The sequence below is a fragment of the Varanus komodoensis genome, unplaced genomic scaffold (genome assembly GCF_004798865.1).
Source record: "Varanus komodoensis strain SLA01 unplaced genomic scaffold, ASM479886v1 scaffold53, whole genome shotgun sequence".
NCBI classification, from domain to species: Eukaryota; Metazoa; Chordata; class Lepidosauria; order Squamata; family Varanidae; genus Varanus; species Varanus komodoensis.
Window position 1 is genome coordinate 659,320 of NW_025336126.1, and position 22,020 is coordinate 681,339.

Below are 22,020 nucleotides of genomic sequence, written 5' to 3' on the forward strand. Positions count from 1 at the left end.
TACTCTTAAAGAATAAAGGTTTAACCTTCCCCAGCCTGGTACTTTCTAAATGTGTTCAACTTGTTTCCATGCCGGCTAGGTTAATGGGAATTCTAGTCTAACACTGGAAGGCACGGGGACAACACACCTGTGTCTAGAGTATTTTGCAATGGAAGTAATTTGGCGTAAGTTCATCAGGTTCAGTTACTTGTCTCCTTAATAGTGCCAATGGCTGAAAGGAATAAATAACTCCATTGTCTAAAGGTAACTGGTGCAAGAGAACGGTTTGTCCAGTGAGGCAGAAAAGGACATGAGCCTTCAAAGTGATCCTTGAGGAGTAAAAAATGGTATAAATTTTATTGGGAGTCCAATGCTGGCTGAGAATGATGGGAGTTGCCCAAGTTATCTGGAGATTCTGGAGAATTTCATGGGGCTAGAGAATATATGTTTTCACAGATAGGAAAGCCATCCTACAAACACACTTGCCCTGCAAGGAGGGTGCAGTTCCTCAGAGCTTTTATTAAAGTAATCTTATACATGATCAAAACATACCTCTTTTGGGGGTGGGAGGGAACATTCCTTACATTTAAGCACCAGGGTTACATATGAAGTTTTGAGCAAGGCTCTAATACTTCTGATTTGTGAGTTTTCAAATGCTGGGTTGGCAGGCCCCAAAACTGAGTCAGAAAGCAGTCTATGTTGGGGTGTATCAAAGATACAACTACAATGTCTTCTTGTCTGTCTTCCATTATTTTTAAGGGAGAGAGAAGGTGCTCACATAAGAAAAAAACAGATTCCAGATAGCAAATGGCAGTTAAAAGTGGCCCCCATTATGAAAAGGCTCCTGACTGAATCCAATATTCTATTATCTGCCATGTTGTTTATTTCTATACTGCTCAGTAGCTGAAGTCATACCCAGAGCTAACACCTCTTTCCTGTTGAAGACTTTGTGATGGTAATTTAGCCAAATGTGTGGTACATTGTGTATTTTCACTGCGTGTTTCAATCTGATTCCGGGAGTATTAGCCTGCTTGGAAAAGCTATATCACATGGTCTGGAAAGCTAGATTTTTAAAATATACATATTTAGGGTATTGGGGTAATGAGAGTCAATATAGTTAGTGTCTGACTGGGACTGGGGAGACCCAGGCACAACTCTTTCCTTAGCCATGCAGCTTACTAAGTGACAGCCCAACTATTCTCTCTCTCCTTGACTATCTCACAGACTTGTGAGGATAAAGCATATGCTGCAGCTGGGAGCACTTTGTATGCTGCTTTGAGCTCTTTGGAAAGAAACATGGGATTTAAATGATATAAATACAATACGCTAATATTACCTTTCCTTTTTGCACAGAAAAGGAAACATTTCTCTCTAGGGCAGGGTTGGGCAGAAGGTAGATTCCCAGGGGATCCACTTGTAGAGTAGTGCATGGTTTGCAGTGGATCAGTGAGTATTTCCAACTGCCATGTGTTTAGTCATTCCATATTTAAGTTACATTGGACTACCAAAATCCCTGGCCTCTAGTAACTCAGATGTAGATGTGATTCAAGGATGTAGACGCCCAACTTCACCCAAGCCACCATTTTCTATCTGGCTGTCGTTGGTAGATCTTGGGTTTTAGGAACAACAACAGGGCTGTCTTAACACATGGGCCTGATGGGCACTTGCGTGGGCCCCATACTAATCTGTGTATGTTAACCCCTGGAAAATTGGAAAACTTCCAAAATTAACAGTAGTTGTCCTAGGGGCCCATAATGCTGTTAAGACGGTCCTGAACAACAACAAAAAGTGGCTCTTTGCTCCCACCACTAGGACCTCCAGGTATGGACTCCCAGGATTCCCTAGCCAGCCACCTGGTTGGAGAATGCTCGTTATAACCCATTCGATGGACGCTCCAGAATTGCGGGGGCAATTTAAAGAAGTGATGGTAATTCAATAGCGTAGCGAAAGCGCGTGCGCTCTGCACATACTCAGGGGCTTCCTGCTTCATGGCCGTGATCTATAGAAGAGCTGACACCTGACAATCCAGAAATAAGTTCCGTCTGGGCTGGCTCTGCTTAATTGGGAGCGGGGTTGTTTGGCTTTTGCCGGGGGAGGTGGAGGAGGCCATCGGGTGAAAGCAGGACGTCTGGGTCCAGCCCCCTGCTTCTGGTCTGGCAGGAACATGCGCCGCTGCAGTGGCTGCCACTCTCCCTCTCCAGCCAGTCTTTCCACCAATGGTAGAGAAGGAGGGGGGGCGACGGTAGCCAATCTGTACGGTGCGCCCTCCCTCTGTCATCCTCCCCCCACCTAATATTCTTCCCTTCCCCCTTGGAGCTCCCCCCGCTCCTCCTCCTCCGGGCGAGGGTCCCTACTTCTGGAGGAAAGGCGCAAAAGCGCATCGGGAGTGGATTGTGCGCGCTCCGAGGCGCTTGCCAAAGGGTGGGGGCCTCCGGGGCTCACTTAGCTGCTCCCCAGGCGCCCTGTTTCCCCCCACCATCATCTTCATCAGCAACAGCATCCAGAGGCCCGGGTGAGTGGGGAGGAGGGGAGCGGGGTGGGGGAACCAGCCTGGATCGCAGGAAGCGGTCACTCCCTTGCTCTCAACTTCCTCCCCAGAGTTGCTGCTCCCTCGCCCGCCCGCCCGCCGCCCCCCTCCTCCTCCTCCTCCTCCTCCTCCGGGATTCTCCCTATCCGGAGGAACGTGGCGCGGGGGGAGATCCTCCACGTGGGTCGGGGAAGCAGCTGTTGCTTTGAAGAAAGGGAGGGGGGTGCCTGGCCGAACAACGCTTTAGCTGCTCCACACCCGTCCCCAGGATTGGGGCAGACTAACGGGTGGGTGTTATGAACACGCACACATGGACAGACAAAAGAGGTTAGTTTTGGGGGGAGGGGGGTTGCTTGGTTCAGTTGCAGGGGGTTGCTTACCTGGAGCCACGGCCGGCCTAGGAGTCGCGTTCAGGCCACAGCACGTATGTAGTGGCAGGTGTCTGAGTTTGTGCAGATTGTATTTCTTTTCCTGTTTATGCAGGTTCATATGCCCCCACTCCCCGTGTGAAGGCACATTCATGTCTGGGATTGCGGGCCATATTGGTTTGAGTCTCTCCTTGTTGCCTGTATCCTAACCCATGTGGACTCAGGCCTGTCAGTTGGAAGCAGGGGGTGTGGAGGCAGGCAGGAAAGTGAATATCCTGTCCCACCTCCCATAGGAAGTTATCTGGGTGGATGGCCTTGAACAAGTCATAGTCGTGTGGCCTACCTCAGAAGATTGTTGTGAGGTTTTTAAAAAATGCCACACTTGATAGGCTACAGTTAGCAAAAGGCTTGCTTTCAAGTAAGTATGCTTGGGATTGATTGATTGGTTGGTTGATCGATATTAGATTTACATCCTGCTTTTTTCTTACACTGAACTTAAAGCAGCTTACATCATTCTCTTGCTGCTCTCAATCTGCTCTCAACAACAGCCCTGTGAGGTAGGTTGGGCTGAGGGTCTGTGAGCGGCCCAAAGTCACCCAGCTGGCTCCAAGGCTGAGTGGGGATTAGAACCCAGATCACCAGAGTCCCATCAGAGTCACTTAATCACTACATCACACTGCCTCTCTTGAAAGAGATGGAGTCCTGGGTTGCTTTTAATGTTGTATCTCCTCTCAGAAGCTGCCTACTTTGGCCTTTAAATTCATGATGGATGACAGCAAGGAGAGCATGGAAGAAGGGAAACCAGAGGTCGGGACCCCTGTGTCTGACACACCAGTTATGGTTAAAGATGAGGCTGAGGTGAGTAACAGGACCGCTAACCCTGAGCAGCCATCTCAATGCCTCGCTATGTGGGAGAAAGACTCCTCTGGGAAAAGCAGCCCAAAGTATCTGTTTCTGCCCTGGCCTGTACACATGCGGCCTTCTGCAACCTGGCATCGGCTACGTGCTTTGAACTACATCACCACCAGCCATATGATCCAACAACTGGGGAGGGCACCAGGTTGGGGAAGGCTAATGGCATCTGAGAGACTTCAGTGAACAGCCTGGTCAGAACATCTGAGCAGGGTCAGTGGGAAGTATGCAAAATATCTAGCCATCTAATTTGGTCTTGAACCTGCCTCTAATCTGTTTGGTGTTTTGTTCCCATTTTGTAGTCTCAGAAGCTGGATGCAGACGAGCCGGTGGAAGATGAAGGACTGTCCTGGCGATCCTCAGAGATACGAAGGAAAAGGCTGAGGCCTAGAGTGAAGAAGGGAGTGCAAGCAGGAGCACAGCACACCAAGGTGCGGATGTCTAAGATCTCTGGGGACAGCCCTACAGGGTGCTTCTGTTTGGGGGGGGGAGTTGGAAGGAAAGTTGGGCTCTGCATATCTGTCTTGAGGGTAACTCAATTGCTCCACTCTTTGAATACTGAGCATACCATCCATTTTGGGGTGGAAACAGCTGTGTACAAGAGCAAATGGCAGGCAGATTTGAAGGAATGGGTTAGGGCAGGAGGGGGAAGTGCAGACAGAATCTCTAGATTCTATTGGGGTGAATCAGAATCTGAATTCCTTAGTTTGGGATGGGATTATTTCTTTGTTACTCTTTAATTCCCACTTGTGGGGGTAGGTGTACATTTATTTATTCCATATCTCTTACCATCCACTAGCGGAACCATGTACATGATTCGTCCCCCTTTTATCCACCCAGCATTCCTGTGAGGTGGAGGGGAGAGAGAGAGAGAATGAGATGGATGGAGCGGGCAGATAGCCCAGGGTCACCAGGGGTTTCATGGCCGAGTGGACGTCCTTGATACTGGGCTCGCGTTGTAACTGCTAGCGGTGTGCCCTGTGTACCTAAATGTCCTGTCCAGGTTTCAAAGGGTTGGTTTGTGTTTAATTCTGCTCACCTGCATCAGATTGTTTTCCCAGTATTGTCTCTTCTTCCAACCTCTGTTCTTTTTTGAAAGAAAAGTGTCTGCGTGCACATCAGGTAGGGAAGGGAGCAAATGGGCAGAGAGGGGAGGAAGGGGTCTTTTTTTGTGGTGATGAGATGTGAGATCCCAGTAGGTGACGATACCTTGGGGAATGAAAGCAAACCAGTGGTTACATCTCTGTACCAGAAGAAGGCATGCTGTATAAAGGGCTTCTATTTAGATATGCACTTCTTCCCTGCAGATCTATTTTATGTTGCTTAAATTTACATTTGGGCTGCTTTAACAGTAAAACCTTTAAGCTTCTTCATTGAGGTTGCCAGCTTTTCAACTAGTCCTTGCAGTCCTGCCTTTCTGAAGCAGCTTGACTGAGAGCAATGAGCAAATGATGGCTTTTGTCTCTGGGCTAGGAAAAAGCTCTTTTTACTGATTTCTGCAGATCAAAGCAGCTGTTAAATGTATAAGAATTTGTGCATTTCCTCAGGTCAGGAATTTATCTGGATAGCTGAAAGCTTCATTCTTCCTTAAAGTATTTTTTGGGAACAAAATGGTGTTACCAGTATGGACTTTGCCCTTATTCCTCGGAAGCCTTTGTACTTGGCAGCCTTTGGGATTCCTGTGCCCTGCTGGAACTAGACTAGACATAGCTTTCAGCCTATCCAGCAAGGGAGAGGAGGAAGCTGAAAGAGGCTCAGATTAAATGTTGGCCCCTCTGGTCTCCTTCTGACCGTTCCCTGCCCATAAGAACTCCCTTTTCAACTCTCCGAGGTCAATTTTCTGACCCTTGGAGAGGCAGCCAGCGTGGGTCTGTCTGTGTTGTCTGCAAGGGGTTGCTTGCCCTGGATCATGGGATTCTTCTCTTAATTATGAATACTTTTGATCATCCTAAGCATTAGAGAACTACAAGTGAAAAATAAGTGCATATTGAGAGACTGTGAATTGTGCTACTGTGTTACATGGTGGCTGCAGTTTTCTGGATAGTAGTTAAATATGTGGGAGAAATTACAATTCTGGAAGTACAGTGGCCAGTATTGTAGTGGAACCAGGGCTCACGGGGTTGAAACTCCAGGACATTTTTAGTAGCAGGTGATGACATTATCTGCTCTGCTCCTCAGGCTTCCCTTTGTCTCCTGAGCTTAGCTGCAAAGCTCACAGTAGCTGCAGGTAGAGAATAGATTATCCAAATTTCATTGCTGTATGCTCTCCATATTGTTGGGCGGATATGTCACAATACAAGCTGTCCGCATTTTGTGGGCATGGCTTGGGGCGAGCATAGTATGTGCAGGCACTTCAAATTCATGCTACACCTGTCAGTGACTTTTAAAAAAAATCTTCACATTGTGCACTAGGGCATCAAACTAAACCTGAAGCAAAACATGGAACAATCCTTTAGTTTTGCTGAAAGGGCCTCTGTTGACAGTGAACCAGAGCAGAATTGGAGGAGAAAACAGGTTGAAAGAACCGAATAAGTGTTCAGTCAAGCAGCAGAACCCCTTCTGCAAGGCCCCCATTGGTTCCACTGGAGTCAGAATGAGCAAATCAAATAAAACCGCTCTGTGGACCACTCTGTCACATACATTGGATTTGGAGAGGTTTCTCTGCCCCGCCTCCTCCTCCAAGGGTTAGGCCAGGACTGGACTGGAGGCCTGGTTCTTCAGTGTGACAAGGGTTCTTCAGTGTGACAAGGGAGAGCCAGTGTGGCGTAGTGGTGAAGAGGATGGGACTGGGACTCAGGCGATCTGGGTTCTAGTCCCCGCTCAGCCATGGAGCCAACTGGGTGACTCTGGGCCAGTCACAGACTCTCAGCCCGACCTACCTCACAGGGTTGTTGTTGTGGGGATAAGATGGAGGAGATATAAGCTGCCTTGAGCCCTTTGTAGGAAAAAGGCAGGATATAAATAGAAAAATTAATTAATTAATTAAATTAAGGGTTCAGTCAACATGCAGGTTGAAAGTGGAAGGGGGGAGCATGCGGAACACACTAAGGGGGCACCGTAATGCAAGTTGGGCAACGTAATGTATTTGGTGTTTTTGGTCTTCAAATGTACAGTACAATGAGAGCATACATGTAAATGCCAAGTGAAGTAGAAATATGTTTGATTTAAGTACTCTGAATTTATTTTTACTTCATTCATGCTTCATAGTCCCTGTTGTTGACCTTTGGGGGAAATAGTTTCAGACCCATCGCCTACTTCGCCCCCACTGGGTAAATGTTATTACATTGAACAATCTTTTAAATGTATTCTGATGTGAACCTGAAATGAACCAAACTGCCTGATGAGTTACTGAACCTTTACTGGCCTGAATCAGAAACAAGCCAGAACTACCTCCATTGCAGCTTGAACTGACATGCCACATGCGCCCTCCATGTAATAGGTTGGTTCCCTGTTTTGTCCAATGAGTGCAAAGCTAAATATATGTTAATGTTGTTAGTATTTCTCAATAGGTTGAGCTCCTTTGGGGAAAGTTAGCTTCTGTGATGAATTTGCTAATTTAAAAATGGCTGTGAGTCAATCTGGGAACTATTCTGTGAAGAGACTTGGTAGAAACTGCATCTCCTAGAAGTTTTTCTTGCCACTTTGGGCTTGGCCTGTACAACTTTTGAGCCACATGCATGATGGAGCATAGAGCCTTTCTGGGACAGCAAAAAGTAGCATTGTGCAGGAACTCATAGGCCACAGTGTATAATTTATTATTTTATTGATTTATACTCTCTTTATCCTGCTGTTCAGCGCCAAAGTTCCCAGAGTGGTACAAAGGTAAGAAATAAGAGAGTCCCTTTCTGTAGGTTCACACTCTAAAGATGTGACACAAAAGGAATGAATATTGGGAAAGAAAAGGGGAAAAAACAAATTCAGGTACCAGATTCTTGGTTGCTCTATTAATAGCTGCTGACTGTTTTTGGCGTGTGGGTGATAATGTGTGTAGGATTGCTGTTAGAACGGCCTGGCTCCTGTTGGAGTACAATTTGATTCTTAAACAACAAGGGCAGTGTAAATGCTAAAACAGTTGTTCTGCTCCTTTGGCCTTTTCCAGCCAGATTCTTCATCTTTCCGGGATGGACTGTCAGTGGTGGAAGACAGCAGTGAGGAAAAGCTGGTAATCAGAAGTAAAGTGAAGAAGGAAAAGGACGAAGAAGAGGATCTGGAATTTGAGGTGGAAGTGCGAAGAGTTTCTGCAGAGGGGATGCCAGTGAGTGGCGATGAGGACAGGCTGACCATTTGGTTGTGGAGGTGGGGTGGGAAGGGGGGAAGCAGAAGAACCACACTTCAGTGGGTGAGATGGTTACATAATCGGTGTCAATTTTTAATTGTCTCCTGTCCACCAAACCACTCCAGAATGATTCAGTGGACTCGCTACCTGAGGAAGACATGAAGGTCGAGTTGGAGGAAGAGAATGCTGAAGAATTTGAGGTGCAAAAAGTCACCATCCCAATAGATGGACATACAGTAAGTAATGGGGAAGCACAGCTGGGAGAGGTTTGGGGTGGGTGGGTGGTAGTGCTGGGCCTGGTTCTCTGGAATTGCTTGTCTAGGCTGTGTGCTCACGGTAGCCCTTTCGTGAGTCTCATCTGCTTGGCGTTGTGGATTTAACCGATCCTGCTTTGCTGCTGGCTCTTGGGGACTGGCATATCTGACTCTCCAGGTTCTTGCAGGACTAAAATGTAGATGTGTTCAAACCTGGCAAAACTCCCACACACCCGTTCTTTCATCATATTTGCATTTAGTCGCTCGCTTGGGGCATTTGTGCATTGTCACATTACATCTATGGGTCGCTTAGGCCAGGTGGTAGCTCCACACAGGGGGAAATTGGACTGTGTGCTGTCACTGTGCTGCACCAGCCTCACCTAATGCTGAATCTAGAAGATTATTCCTTTCCATGCAGCGCTATAAAAGAGCCTTACTGAGCCTGGTATCCTTCCAATTTCACCACCCCCAGCCTCTTGAGGACAAGGAGAGTTAGTCCAAAACATCTGAAGGGAGCCAGGTTGGGGAAGGCTGCTTTAAGCCACGAGAACCTTTTTTATTCTCATCATTTAAATTTAAATAATTTAAATCAAATTATAATAACTAAATATAATTGAAATTTTTAGGCACCTTTATAAAAAGATTCAGGGCAGCTTACAATCAAATTAGGACATAAAAACTTGTAAACAGCAGCATCAGTTATTCATTAAACTGTAACCACCGAAGCATTTTCAAGGCTAACCCAGCATCCTGTGCATCAAAGTACACAATTTGTGTGTACTGCACCTGATTCTGTTTCCATGCTGCTCTCAGAGGGGAGAACAAGAGGAGCAAAGCAAGCAAGACAATCTTTTCCCCTCTTCTGCCTTCCCTGTCCACTGCATCTGGGAAAGCTTATAGAAAGAACCCATCACCCCATAAGATTTCTTGTGCTGGGAATCTAGCTGGAGTGGTGAAGCTGTACATCTGTGCTGTGTAGTTTTCAGGAAGATGTCCACTCTGTGAAAATCCTTGGTCTTCCACTTGAAAGCAATGCAGTGTGGATGAACTGTACTTCCCAGCTGACAGGTGTCCAGTTTTTATCCTGCAGCCTTTAAACAGGGCTTGGAGGGAAGGTGGCTGTGATTGCCCTTTCCAGGTTCCAGGCTAAACAAAGCAAGCCACAACCTTCTTTTCAACATCCTTCCCAACGCTGGCAGGTGAGGGCTTGCAGGTGCTTCCTACCCTCCTTGTATCCAACATCTGAGGCCAGCATGAATGCATATTGCTAGGTCACCAGTAAGATGGGGAAGATAAGGTGCTTTCATATTTTTGAAGGTGGTCCCTTCTTGAAAGTAGGGTTTTACTGCATACCTCAGGGGTCCTTTGCATCTGTAGATTTGTCCCAAGAACAAGTGCCAAAGGTGAGCATGATTGGGTGATTGCCAAGGGCCACATCCCTGCAAGGGCCATCAACATGAGCCCCTGAAGAGTAGTGCTGCTCTGCTTTGCACAGAGTAACAAAGAACTGGCTCGCCCTGACAGGGCTTCATTGCTTAGTAGTTGCTAGAGCTCTGCACGGCATGCAGAAGGCCCCATGGTATCTGGCATCTCCGGGTGAGGCTGCAACAAGTCCTGCCTGAAACCCTGAGAGCTGTTTATTCATTTGTTTCTTATTAAAGTCCCCCAAAGCACTCTGTAAGCGGTTTATAACACAACAGTTTGTCTTGTTGCCAGCTAATGTGAACCAAACTGGGCCAGACAAACCAAGGGCCTTTTCCTCTGTTCCTAGAAGCAGGTAAGGGTTAAAAGCTGGCAGAGGAAAGTACACCATCCTGAATGACCCATTGCCAAAACGTTTTGAAGCTGTGAACACGGTCTGGGCTGTTTTTAACCATGTCTCCATTCCTGCAGTCACCCTCCTCCTCCTCGCATCCCAACACCTGTGGCGTCTGTGGAAAAAGTTTTAGCCGCCGCTCCAACCTGGCCAAGCATCAGATCATCCACACCGGTGAGAAGCCATATCGCTGCACTGACTGTGGCCGCAGCTTCAACCAGAGCTCTGCCCTCACCAAGCATCAGCGGACACACACCGGCGAGCGGCCCTATGTCTGTGGGGACTGTGGCAAGGCCTTCACAGCCAGCTCGAACCTCCTCCAGCACCGTCGTTTCCACACCGGAGAGCGGCCCTACCGCTGCGAGCTGTGCGGCAAGGCCTTCTCCCAGAGCTCCAACTACAACCTGCATCGCCGCGGCCACACGGGTGTCACACCGTACCAGTGCAGCGTGTGTGGCAAGCGCTTCACCGGGAGCTCCTGCCTCACCCGCCACCAGAGGACCCACACCGGGGAGAAGCCATACCAGTGCCAGGAATGCGGCAAGCGCTTTTCTGGAAGCTCCACCTTAGCCAACCACCGGCGCACCCACACTGGCGAGAAGCCGTATGGTTGTGCCGAGTGCGGCAAGAGATTCACCCACCATTCCAACCTGGTGGACCACTGGCGAGTGCACACAGGAGAAAAGCCATACGTGTGCTCCGAGTGTGGAAAGAGCTTCCGGCTCAGCTCCCACATCATCCGCCACCGCCGCACTCACGCCAACACCCGTGGCACTAGCCTGGGCCATGATCTTGTCAGCAGTGCTGATGCAACGTGTGATGAGCCCAGTGTGGAGGCCCACCGTGTCAGCATTGGCTGTGCGAGTGACAGTGGCGCTGACAACAGCAGCCCTCATAGGGCAAGCCTTGATGCCCCATATGCCAACACTGGCATTTCCAATGGCAACAACGAGACGGACGGCGAAGACGGCGACCGGCTTCTTATCTGCAGTCAGTGTGGCAAAGGTTTCCGCTTGGCTTCCAGCCCTCAAGAGCCGAACCAAGAGGACTCAGCACTGGGGGAGGGGCCCTATAGTTGTACTGAGTGTGGCAACAGATGTTGGACGTAGTCAGGAAGTGATGGAGCCAAGTGGCAAAGCTTTGGTAACTCTCTGCAAGTTTGGCCTGCTCAGAAGAAAAACTCCAGTTTAGTCAAGGTGGGAAAGGAGATTGTTTGATCACTAAATCAGTAATAGACTGGAAAATGGACTGGGGCAGAGGGTATATCCTGATCCCTGCATTTTCCCAGTAAGTTAAGGCTTGCATGGAGCTGGCCCTGACTTTGCTTCCAAGGTGTCCTTAATTCCTCTCCAGTTCCCACTTTTGGCTTTAAGGGAAAGGAGTAAACAATACTGGAGAGCATGCATTCTTGAATTCTAGGAGAGGATGAGTTTTACCTAGCTGTACCTGGAGTTGGCATTAGAAAGATATTTCGCATTCTCTCCTGCTTTTGTTCATCCACACTTTTGTTCTTGGTGCCACCTTCCTCTCTGCTCACACAGCCTTCACAAAGAAATAAAAATAAAACGGTTCCCAATTATTTTTTGCCTTCCCTTTATGGGAAAGAGCATCAGACTAGCTTGGGGCAGAGGCTCTTACTTGCAGCGGAGTGTCAGGAATATGGATGCAACTAACAATGGTAGTCTTACAACAGAAATCCAAGTTTGGATTTATGTCACCAGCTCCCTCCTCAAGCAGGTAAAGGTAGAAGGAAGAAACGAGGGTACAAACTGTACTGTGGGAATGGATGTAGATAAAAAGGTGACTTTCTGTTTTGCCTTGCCCTCCTTGACGCACTGGCATGGTTATTCCAATCCAGGGCTGCAGAAGTTCCGGCGAAGAGCCAAACCTGGCCTCCCCACGGGTCCTTCCAAAAGCCGTGTCGCTTTTCCCCAGTCACTGATCATTTGGTTGTTTCTTGGCTTTTATGCAGTTTTCCTCCCCTTCTAGACAGTAGCAGTGCCTCTTCCAAACTTTGGGGCCACAGGAACTTTCATTTGAAGTGTGCAGGTATTATCTACTCCCCTTCTGCCATCACTCCTACCCTCTTCCCAAGAGGTTTTTCAAAACACAGTGTGGCTCTTCAGCTGAGAGAGGGTCTGCACCTATTTGTTCAGGTCCTTCCCCAATCCTTGCATCCTCAGATTTGGTACGTATGTAGCCCAGGAGACCCTGACTAACGGGAAAGTTTGAGATGGCACTTTTCAACACCTTTTGAAACCTGGGGAATCTTTTGCCTTTTGGGAGTGGTCATTTATGAAAGAGCTAGGCCAGCCACACACTTGAAACAGGACTTGGTAAACCAGGGGTATTTGCCATGGCGGCCATGCACATACCAGTGGTTGCCAAAAGCAGCTGTACATACTCCGTGTGCATGTACAATCTCTGTGTCCGTTCACACTCTGCAACTCTTCAAGCTCTTATTTAGCTTTGTGGGGGAGGGATGACAATCATGCTGCCCCCAGAGAGCCGTGTGCTCTTCATTACTTTGATTCAGCTCTCACACGCAGCAAGAATGGCCATCCTACCAGTTCCGTGGTCAAGGGATTATTCTATGAGCCAGACTATGTATGCTCTGTTGAAATTAAAAACATCTTTTTTTAAAAAAACAACACGATCTGCACTGAATAAATTGTGCCAATTAAGCCTGCTTGCAGGGGAGTGCATATGGTGTCTGCTTGATCCTGCTTCTCAAACCATGGGATAACGGTGAGCATCTCTGCAGAAAAGACTGCAGCCTGTGAATCACTGGAAGCCCTAATCAGTCCCAAAGCCCTTTTTTCCTGATTTCATCAGGCATTTCCTCCATGTATTCAGGTGTATCTTGGCTACCAAGTGAACTAGTAACTTTTTTCAACAATCTCAGTTCTCTACCTGATACCATGTATGAAATACATACCTTTTAATACAGACCATGTGTGCTTATTACACCGATTCCTGAGTTATTTGGACATCCAAAACTGGGTTTTTTAGGTTTTAAACAACCCAGAGTTTAATCCCCAAATCCTTGTATCCTGGGTTGATTACAATGAAGTGGAAGTGATGAAGGCATAGAAAGTAGGCATGCATGTTTGCTGAGTACAGTGTGGCTCCACCAATTCCTGCATTAAATAACCCAGGAATTGGTGTGATATGCAAACTGGGTCTGTATTTCTGGAGGGGAGGGGTGGTTCTGGGAACTGGGTGTGTTACCTCAAGACACAGTCCACATAACAGGCTTGGAGGAATTAATTGTAGGGCCAGGGTTAATGAGTGGCATCGTTCATTAACTTTTGTTCATTACACTTCTGTCCTTCAACTTTGAGTAATACTGTTCCCAAGGTGGTTTAGTATAATTTTTTAAAGCAACAATCCAATCCAAACATCATAAACGGATAAAAGCATAATAAACAAAAGCAGGTAAGAAATGTCACAGTTAGTTAAAAAGTTAAAATCTGAGACTAGAAGAACCATCTTTGCCTGGTACCAAGCTGAAACAAAGACAGGCACCAAGTGAGCCTTCTAGAGAAGGGTTCCAAATACGTGCCACTACCAAAAGGGTGCCCTTTCTTGCTGACTCCTACCATATTTCATAGATGAGAGCCTTACATGCCAACTTGAGCAAATGGTTGGACAGATCCAGGTGAAGATAGCACAGCAGGTACCTAGTGTTCAAGCCATATGAAGCTTTAACAGGTAAGCACTGACACTGAATTGGGCACCAAAACGGACTGGCAAAACTTCCTGTGCCAGGAAAATGTGACCTTGCTATGTTGTTCCCATGGGCAGTGAGTATTTTGAGCCGTGGTCTTGAACTATCTTCAAAGGCACCCCATGTACAGCACATGGTAGTAAATCCTTACACTCTGATTGCAACCCTGATTTTCAGCACCTTTTCTGTCTTTTTTGGTTCCATTCCTATGTCTGACAACATCTTGACACACAAATTAAACCACCGCAGCTTTTTTTTATAGTAAATGGGCAAAGCAGTTCATTTGCATAAATTGTCTGTGTTGGGACATGAATGTACAGAAGCACCTACAAAAAGTAGGTAAAGAGGCTGTGAACTGTGGGTGGCCCCTACAAGTATACCTTCCCATACTTCTGGTGTTAGCACAACAAATCCCAATAAAGTTGCCGGCACACTTGCTTGTTCTTTTGGCACAGTCACATTTTTGGAAAGGGAAAGCCATGTTATTCTTGTGCTGAGGTACATGCCTGCTGCATTTAGTTCAAAGGGGCTGCAGGGAAATACACATGTCTGTATTTTGTAAAACAGTATTCTGGGGTTTGCAGCAATTTAATTTAGATTACAACTGGCAGAAGAACCACCTAAACACTTGTTTTCTATCTTACATATAAGCAGCATGGCTCACTGTCATGATGGCAGCCTGTTCTTCTCATCCCTCTAATACTGGCTCTAGGTTTTGAGGGCAAGATACCTCAGCCCCTCACTGTGCACCTGCCTTCTCACTGCTGTTGCTCCTTATCATCTCACTAATCATTGTTACCTCTTGTTTGCCTGCCTGCCTGCCTGCCAGACAAAGCCAGCAAGCAAAACCATGGTGGTCAGTGCTGCTCCTCATGACAACCATTGTCTGGAGCAGAGAAGCAGGAAAAGCAGGGAGCTCTCATCGGTGGCCCCCTGAAGTGGTGTGAGCCCTTGACGGGCCCAACCAAGCCACTGCATCTGGGGGCTGTGTGGACCAAGTAATAGGTGCTAGGCATCTATTTTCTGATTTGGAGGGTCCCTTTGAAGAGCCTAACATGTAATTCAAAGGTGATCCTGAAAGGAAGTCGGCCACATTAATGTGCTTTTATTATTTCCAGAATTGACAGTACTGATAGCAGGTTGGGTGGGATGGAGGACTTGTAACGGCTATTGTAAGGTGCCTGAAAGACTCATTTATCAATATTGCTGTAGCTGAGAGTGCCCAGTTCTATTTTTCCCACAAAGTTAATTCCTCCTTCAACACCCCTGCTGAAGATCTCACCGAAAGCATTCCTAGTACCCCAGTAAACACGGTTGGACAAGCACTGGAACCCTGATACATTCTGCAGGGCAAGACAACTAGTTCTCATCTCTGTTCTTCCTGCCTGTCATGATCCTGTTACCCTCCTCCCCATTCCTCAGTATTCTCCTGAGTGCCAGGGAGATGGAGGGAAGTTTGGCTAGAAGCTGCACCTGCTAGTTAATAGGGAAAGATACCTTTCGTATGAGAAATCTGCTATCACTGTGCTCAGAAAAAAAATAGATGAACTCCTTTGATATCCTGTTGGAGCCTACCCCCAAACTGGCTTTACTCTCCAATATGCATGGAAATATATTTTTACTCATGCAAACTAGGTATGGGCAGACTTCATTCTTGTCGGATCTACTTAATTTTCTTATTAAAACACCAAGATCTACCAACCAGAGCAAAGGGCAAAAAAATCCACATACAATTCAAAACCAGGGTGCTTCTGAGATGATTCTGAGCCTAAGGGTTTGCTTTCAGTGCCAAAGTCAAAGTGAGCTCACAGTCTCCTCACACATGCACACATTTCCTCCTGGTTATTCAAAATTTTCTTCATGGCAACAGCTTAATTTGGAGGACAGGGAGAGGTTTTGCTGATGCTAGATTCTAGTGCAAACCATGTTGGACTTGATAGGTTCCATAATATTGAATGCATAATTTCATCCTGCATCACCACAACGTGCTGTGGAGCAATCTTCAGGAAACTGAGACATCATTCCCCCCACTCACACACCAACTGTGTTCTTGTCTTCTAGGCACCAGGAAAGAAGCTATAGAAGTGCCTGGAGTGAGGGAAAAGCTTCTGCCAGAGTCCAAACCTCATCACACTCTGCATGTGCTCAGACTGTGGGAAGAAGTACAGTGTCCATTCTGCCCTGAAGTCCATGGGAGGATTCACATGGGCAAAAGGCCATATGGATGTCTCTGCTATGGGAAGTACTCTGAGCAACATCTGCACATCTACTCTCATTCAACACCAGAGAATCCTCTGTGGGGAGTGCCTCTGCGCCTGCCTTCAGCATGGCCATTTCTTCAGCCAGCAATCTGCTTTGATGCAGCACCAGTGGATCTATTGATGGAACAAATGCAGCAATGACCCTGCAAACATGTCCAAGTGAGTGAAGATCTACAGAGACTCTCTTGTCTGGCCAAGAGACCAGAGAGTGGGAGAACACAATGCAATAGTCTTCCATTAAGAGGGTTACATAGAAAGCAAGTTAGATTGCTAGATTAAGGAGAATCCAGAAAGATAGGTGCAAGGTGCTCTAGTAAGGCATGGTTAAAGTTGTTCCATATGAACAGTGTTTTTCCTTTAAAATGTATATTTTACTTATCTATTTAAAGTATTAACCCTACTCCTCAGCCAAGAAAGAATTCCCAGAGCATCTTGCAAGATTAGTAATATGACCATCCTTGATGTAAGGTTTACAGTCTAAAAGATGTGACACAAAAGGAAAAACAATTGGGAAGGAGGAGAAAAAAGCTTGGGTACTAGTTACAAAATTCTTAGCAGCGTTCCTTCTGGCAGAACAGGGAGAAACAAGCTCCCTGCAACTGATCTTCCTCTGATCTATGGATGTGATGTGTGTTTTGTGCATATGCACATCACAACATGGACCATCTGGTCAACAGATAGGCAGTAATTGAGCAGGTATACCTTCTTTATAAAGCTCTATCAATCATCATCTTAGGCACAACATATGTAATATACATCTAAAGGTTTAGTGAGAACAACGCTTCAGTAAAAAATACAGTGAGAACAATACAGAGAATACATGGAATTCACTAAGGGAATAACGTGAGAACAATACTTAAGGGAATGAAAGAACAGCACTAATTTGTTAAACGCTGAAATTTACTAGTATTTATTTAATTGCTATACCACCCCACTGTCAAAATTCTCTGGACAGTTTACAACAGTCCATAAAACAGTCTATATTTGTACTGGACAGTCCATATTTGTCCAACAGTCCATAAAAGCAGTTGAAATTTGAGACCCGACATGTGATAGTGGATGGAATGTCTGATGTAGGAAAGATTCTAATACCTGCTCTGATGCTTACTATGACTGGTCAGTCTCTCAGCCTAAATTATCTCACAGCACTGTTGTAGGGATAAAAGTAGGGAGAAAACATGTACAGTTCTGTGAGCTAGAAGGTAGGATAAATATGCCATCAATGAAAATGTGCCAGTCAACAGCTGGGGCAAACCCCGAGTGGACCCCAGACCTGAAGCCAAACAGAGCCTGAGACGAGACTTAGAGCCAAAACCAGCTTTATTCTAGTGCACTATAGAATAAAGGGAGACAAAAGGGGACATTCAGCCCAAAGCAGTGTCTCGAAAGTTGCATCCCCGGTACATGTGTTTTATACCCTAGGTAACCAATTAGGTCACCTAATACACATCTAATACATCAATGTATGCACCCCCTCCCGTGCTGGAGAAAGAGTCCTTTCTTCTGTCAAGTACCAGACATTTCCCATGTCTATTTCACACAGGCTTGCCATGTTCTTACTCCCTGCTCATTTGCAACCTACATGGCGGCTAGAACCAGTTTCCACTGCCCCTTTGATTACTGTATTCGAGGTCAGGCTAGCATGTTAGCTGTGGGTTACACAAAGTTCATTTTGTTCTTATCTGCCCACCCTTCTGGGACAGTATAATTGTGGTGTTTTTACTATGTGGCCTTCTTCTGGCCAACTACTTTCAGGGTGTTTTGGGGTGCTGCAATTGGCAACAGTGAGATGGAGTTCAGCAACTTGACACATGCTAAAAGCATCACCTTTTGAATTTTTTCCCACCCAGACTGTGAAAAACACACTGACCTTGCACACTGACTTCCACTGAAACAGAGTGAATGTTTCAGTGGAAGGACACAAGGTGATCAGGTATTTTGCTACTGGATTGACATTCTCAGCCCAGTATTTCATACTCATGTTTTTCATTGTATGCAAATCTCACCCATGTTATACCCTGTTGTTCAAAGGAACAAAAAACCAATCTTCTGGAATTGTTTCTGTCATGTTTATATATGTTAAGTGTTTTTTTAAATAATTCTGCCATTTTTTAAAAATAAAAGTATATATTGTCTTGTAACCTACCTGCAAATTTAAAATATGGATTGGGGCGGGCAGGAAGATATAATTGAAGGGGTTGGCTATACGTTTAGTGAGCAAGATAGGTGAAAAGCAAGGTGGCAAGTTACTCAGGGTACAATCCTAAGCGTGGTTAGATTGAAAAATGTCCTCATGATTGGTTGGGAAATATTAGGAGTTTTAGGACTTTTTTCTGACTAAATATACGTAAGATCATGTCCTTACTAACTTTCATAACATATTTTAAGGTGCTGGGTATTACAGGGGAGGAGTGAAGAACACTATTTTGTAGAAGTGTGAATGGGGTGTGTATATGAACACAAAATCCCTATTTATTTGTTCTAATAGGGAGAAAAAAGCCCAATTGGAAAACTGATGAAATAAGCAGGCCAAAGCTGTGATTAATTCCAGAGATACTTGAGCCTATGAATTCTGTGTGGATTTAGTCATAAACCTATTTGAAACAGTAACCCCATTTAAAATTAATTGGCCAATCCCAATTACTTTAGTAGGTTTACATATAACTAAATCACTGGAGTCAACCCTGTTCATGTATTTTAATTAAATAGTTTCATTATGTTTTTCTTTTAATGGGAGAGCCAGTCTCACTCCCAAAGGTTGCTATGATGTACTGTCAACATCTCTGACTTACAGTGACCCCAGGAAGAAAGTCTTCCAAAATGTCCAGTCCACAACAGCCTTACTCAGCTCTTCTAAGTTCAAGGTCACGGCAGCCTCCATCCATCTCCTATTTCATCTTACAATCTGAGGCTGAGGAAATTCCTGACAGACACACACATTTGGGAGAAAATAATTTGACTGAATTCAGTGAGGCTTACTTTTGAGTAGATATATTCAAGATCAGTAGGGTTACAGTAGGGTATGGGATCATAATCTGTGGATGAACTTTTTTTTTCTTTTTAATGGTCTTGTCTTAAAGAAGTCTGGTGTTCAGAATTTTAGATGTCAAAGTTTTCCCATCACTTAATGATGAAGAAAGATGCCTACCCCCTCACTCTGAAGAAGAAGCAACACCCAATACCATTCAGGGAGAAACTTTTCCACTTTTGGTGGCATCAGATATTTACCTTCTCCTAGATTGGACAGTAAGACAGACTTCCCTTAAATCAGAAGCATAAAATGAATATACATAATCATACAAAATATATAATATTTAATACTCTCTTAGTATGCATTGTAGATGGTGAAGGGAACATTGGCCATTCTTATGGGGTTAATAGCAGTGAGATTTTACCTGCTAGAAGGAATCCAGAGGCAACCATTAACAAATGGAAGAGGAGAACAAATGGATTTTCATGTGTTGATTTCTTCCCACCTTCTCCATAGGGAAGGAAAGCAAAGCTTAGCTTAGGGATCATATTATGATCTGTCAACTTGCATAATTATTATGTGGTGAGCAACTCCAGGACTGGGGTTATTAATGAATTATTTTAAGCATCTTAGTGTTTTAAGCATTTTCATCTTTCTCATGAGTTTGGGAGCATCTGCAAAATTGGGACAGAGGGTTGGCATTGTTGCATTTGAAACATTGGGTGGAGGAAGTGTGACACAGGAAGTCTGAAGACTGGGGTAGCTGCAGATTGGGTACTTTCTTAGCTAAAACTTTTGTTAGCAGGGCTCCTATGATTAAAACAGTTGCATGTGAAACAGAAATGTGGATGTATGGTGTGGTGTGTGTCCACCCCTACTCACTCCAGTATTATCTCGTTCCCTTGATGGTTGGTGCAGCTTTGGAATACCTAATGAGGGAGTGGCATAACTAACTTGTCCTAAGCTACTTGAACCAGCTTGGTTGCCAAAATGTTGAGAATGCAGAGTACAAAAAAGCCTGGGACTGCCATATGCTTCCTGAGGATGTATGTGTCTCACTAGCAGTATGAGCAACTGACTGAACATTCTGTATGAACTTCAAAATGTAGCACTGTGTAGGATGCTCGGTTACTGTTTGACACAAGTAGGGAAAGGCATAGAAGGGCGGCATAAAAGTCAAAGAGTGAGTCTGTCATATTAGACATGCCAAAGGCTTGGCAGTCGCACATATTCTATGTACTTGATGGCATCTGACCTTTTAAATAAGAGAAAGTCTTCTGTCTTGAATGTTTCTTCTCTCACCAACTTTTCCGATGTATATATTAACATTATTTTCAGGCCAAAGTACTGTTTGAAGAAATGCAGCATGTCCAAGAAGTTGCAGGATTTCTTATAGAAAGAATGCTAGATAGAAGCAGGTGAAACATTTTTGAGAAGCCATGATCCAAACTACCTGGCCTTTTGAGTATAAAATGTTGAGGCAATATATGCTGTACCTGCATAACTAATCCTGCAAAACTTTTGACTTGCTGTCTGCATTTGTCAGTTTTCAACAAATGAAACTGCTTCTTAACACAGTAAACTGCACAGTAAACTTTAGGTTAGCTCTTTGCACAAGGATCCCTGACTAGACCTTTCCTAAGTTTTAAGTGACTGAGCAAAATGCCTGGAATGTGATTTGTTGTTTCAAAGACTCTTAAAACGGATCCCCTACAGTTAACGAAAAGCACAAAACATTAGAAGATCTGCAGCAGCCAATTTTGTAACAGAACAAAGATTGATAATTAACAATAGTCATAGATGGCTTTGTCTCAAGTTATCATGGTCCTACTGGAAAGGTAAATGTTCGGCAAACTACCTTCTTAGTTTTCACTTCTTCAGTCTGTAAAACTCTCAGAGTTTTGTGACAACTAACTCTAAAAAGTACAATGCAAATGATGGATCCAAAATTGCTTTTGTTTTGGAACAGATGGCAGATGGAAACACTAGAATTGTATTTGCATCTTTGTATTGCAGTAGCCCAAGGCAGCACTTGGGTGATGTTTACACAAGCAGTTACTTCACTTAACAAGACATGGCTTAAGGGTAAGAAAACTGTAAAGCAGGCATGATGATAGAGCTGTGCAAAATGGGAACACGCTCTATAATCTACAATAACGATACGGCATTGATGATTAATTCCGTTAAAAGAGGAAGCTCCTGCTTCAAGAGACACATTCTGCTTTCCCAAGTTGCCTTCCAACCTCCTTGGGGAGAAATATCTCTGCGCACGGTTGTCTGCCTAATTTAGGCTCCAAATTACTGCCTTAGAATATAATTTCTTCTTCCTGAACTTGTCATGGCCCGGCCGAACGTTGCCTAGACATATTTTCTGCCCTTCACGACGAAGAAGAAAAGGAGCACGGTCACATTACAAATGTAAGCTTTGCGGACATGATTTAAATTGTGTCTTTAAAATCCTGTCAAGAGTAAGGCGGTAAATGAAAAACTGCCTTTGGAAGTATCGCAAGGAAAAGTCAATCCCTTCTTTCGGCTTCGATATTTAAAACACTGACATGTTCAGCAAACGATCCGGTATGCGAGTCGGACATTAATACTCCTTGCCCCTTAAACTCTCCCAATAACTCCCATTGGTGATTCTTGATGCCTTCCTCCCCTTTTCCTTGACAAATCAGGAGTGTCCTCCTGTATCAAATTCTTTTCCGGCAGAAAATCTGGTCCAGGCGCTGAGCGCCCTCTACTCCGGTTACTTCGCATTGATTGGTTCTTTCCTCTTTAAAGAATGTTGGATCCACCAATAAGCAACCCCTATTGGCTCCCCCTAGCCAACCGGTTCATTTCTTCCTCCTCTTCCTAGCTACCTCTCCACCTCCCGGAGGCCCAAAGAGACGACTGGGTATTCAGATGCAGGAAATGGGCGCATTGA

The 22,020-nt window shown here is 45.3% G+C and overlaps 1 protein-coding gene across 5 annotated transcripts in view; it reads left to right on the forward strand.

Annotated features, from left to right (window-relative positions):
• The first annotated feature begins 2,183 nt into the window (after positions 1-2,183).
• ZNF771 (zinc finger protein 771) overlaps positions 2,184-22,020 on the forward strand; it is a 32,594-nt gene continuing 12,757 nt past the window's right edge. Inside the window, exons 1-6 of one of the 5 annotated variants that reach the window (XM_044447996.1) lie at positions 2,184-2,491; positions 3,610-3,732; positions 4,089-4,217; positions 7,886-8,041; positions 8,188-8,298; positions 10,210-12,837. In XM_044447996.1, the coding sequence (XP_044303931.1) occupies positions 3,637-3,732; positions 4,089-4,217; positions 7,886-8,041; positions 8,188-8,298; positions 10,210-11,241 (1,524 nt within the window). In that variant the 5' untranslated portion in view covers positions 2,184-2,491; positions 3,610-3,636 and the 3' untranslated portion in view covers positions 11,242-12,837. Of the gene's footprint in view, positions 2,492-2,714; positions 2,834-3,518; positions 3,733-4,088; positions 4,218-7,885; positions 8,042-8,187; positions 8,299-10,209; positions 12,838-22,020 lie in introns of those variants that run through there. The other 4 variants (XM_044447997.1, XM_044447999.1, XM_044447998.1 and 1 more) reach the window with 4 other exon arrangements.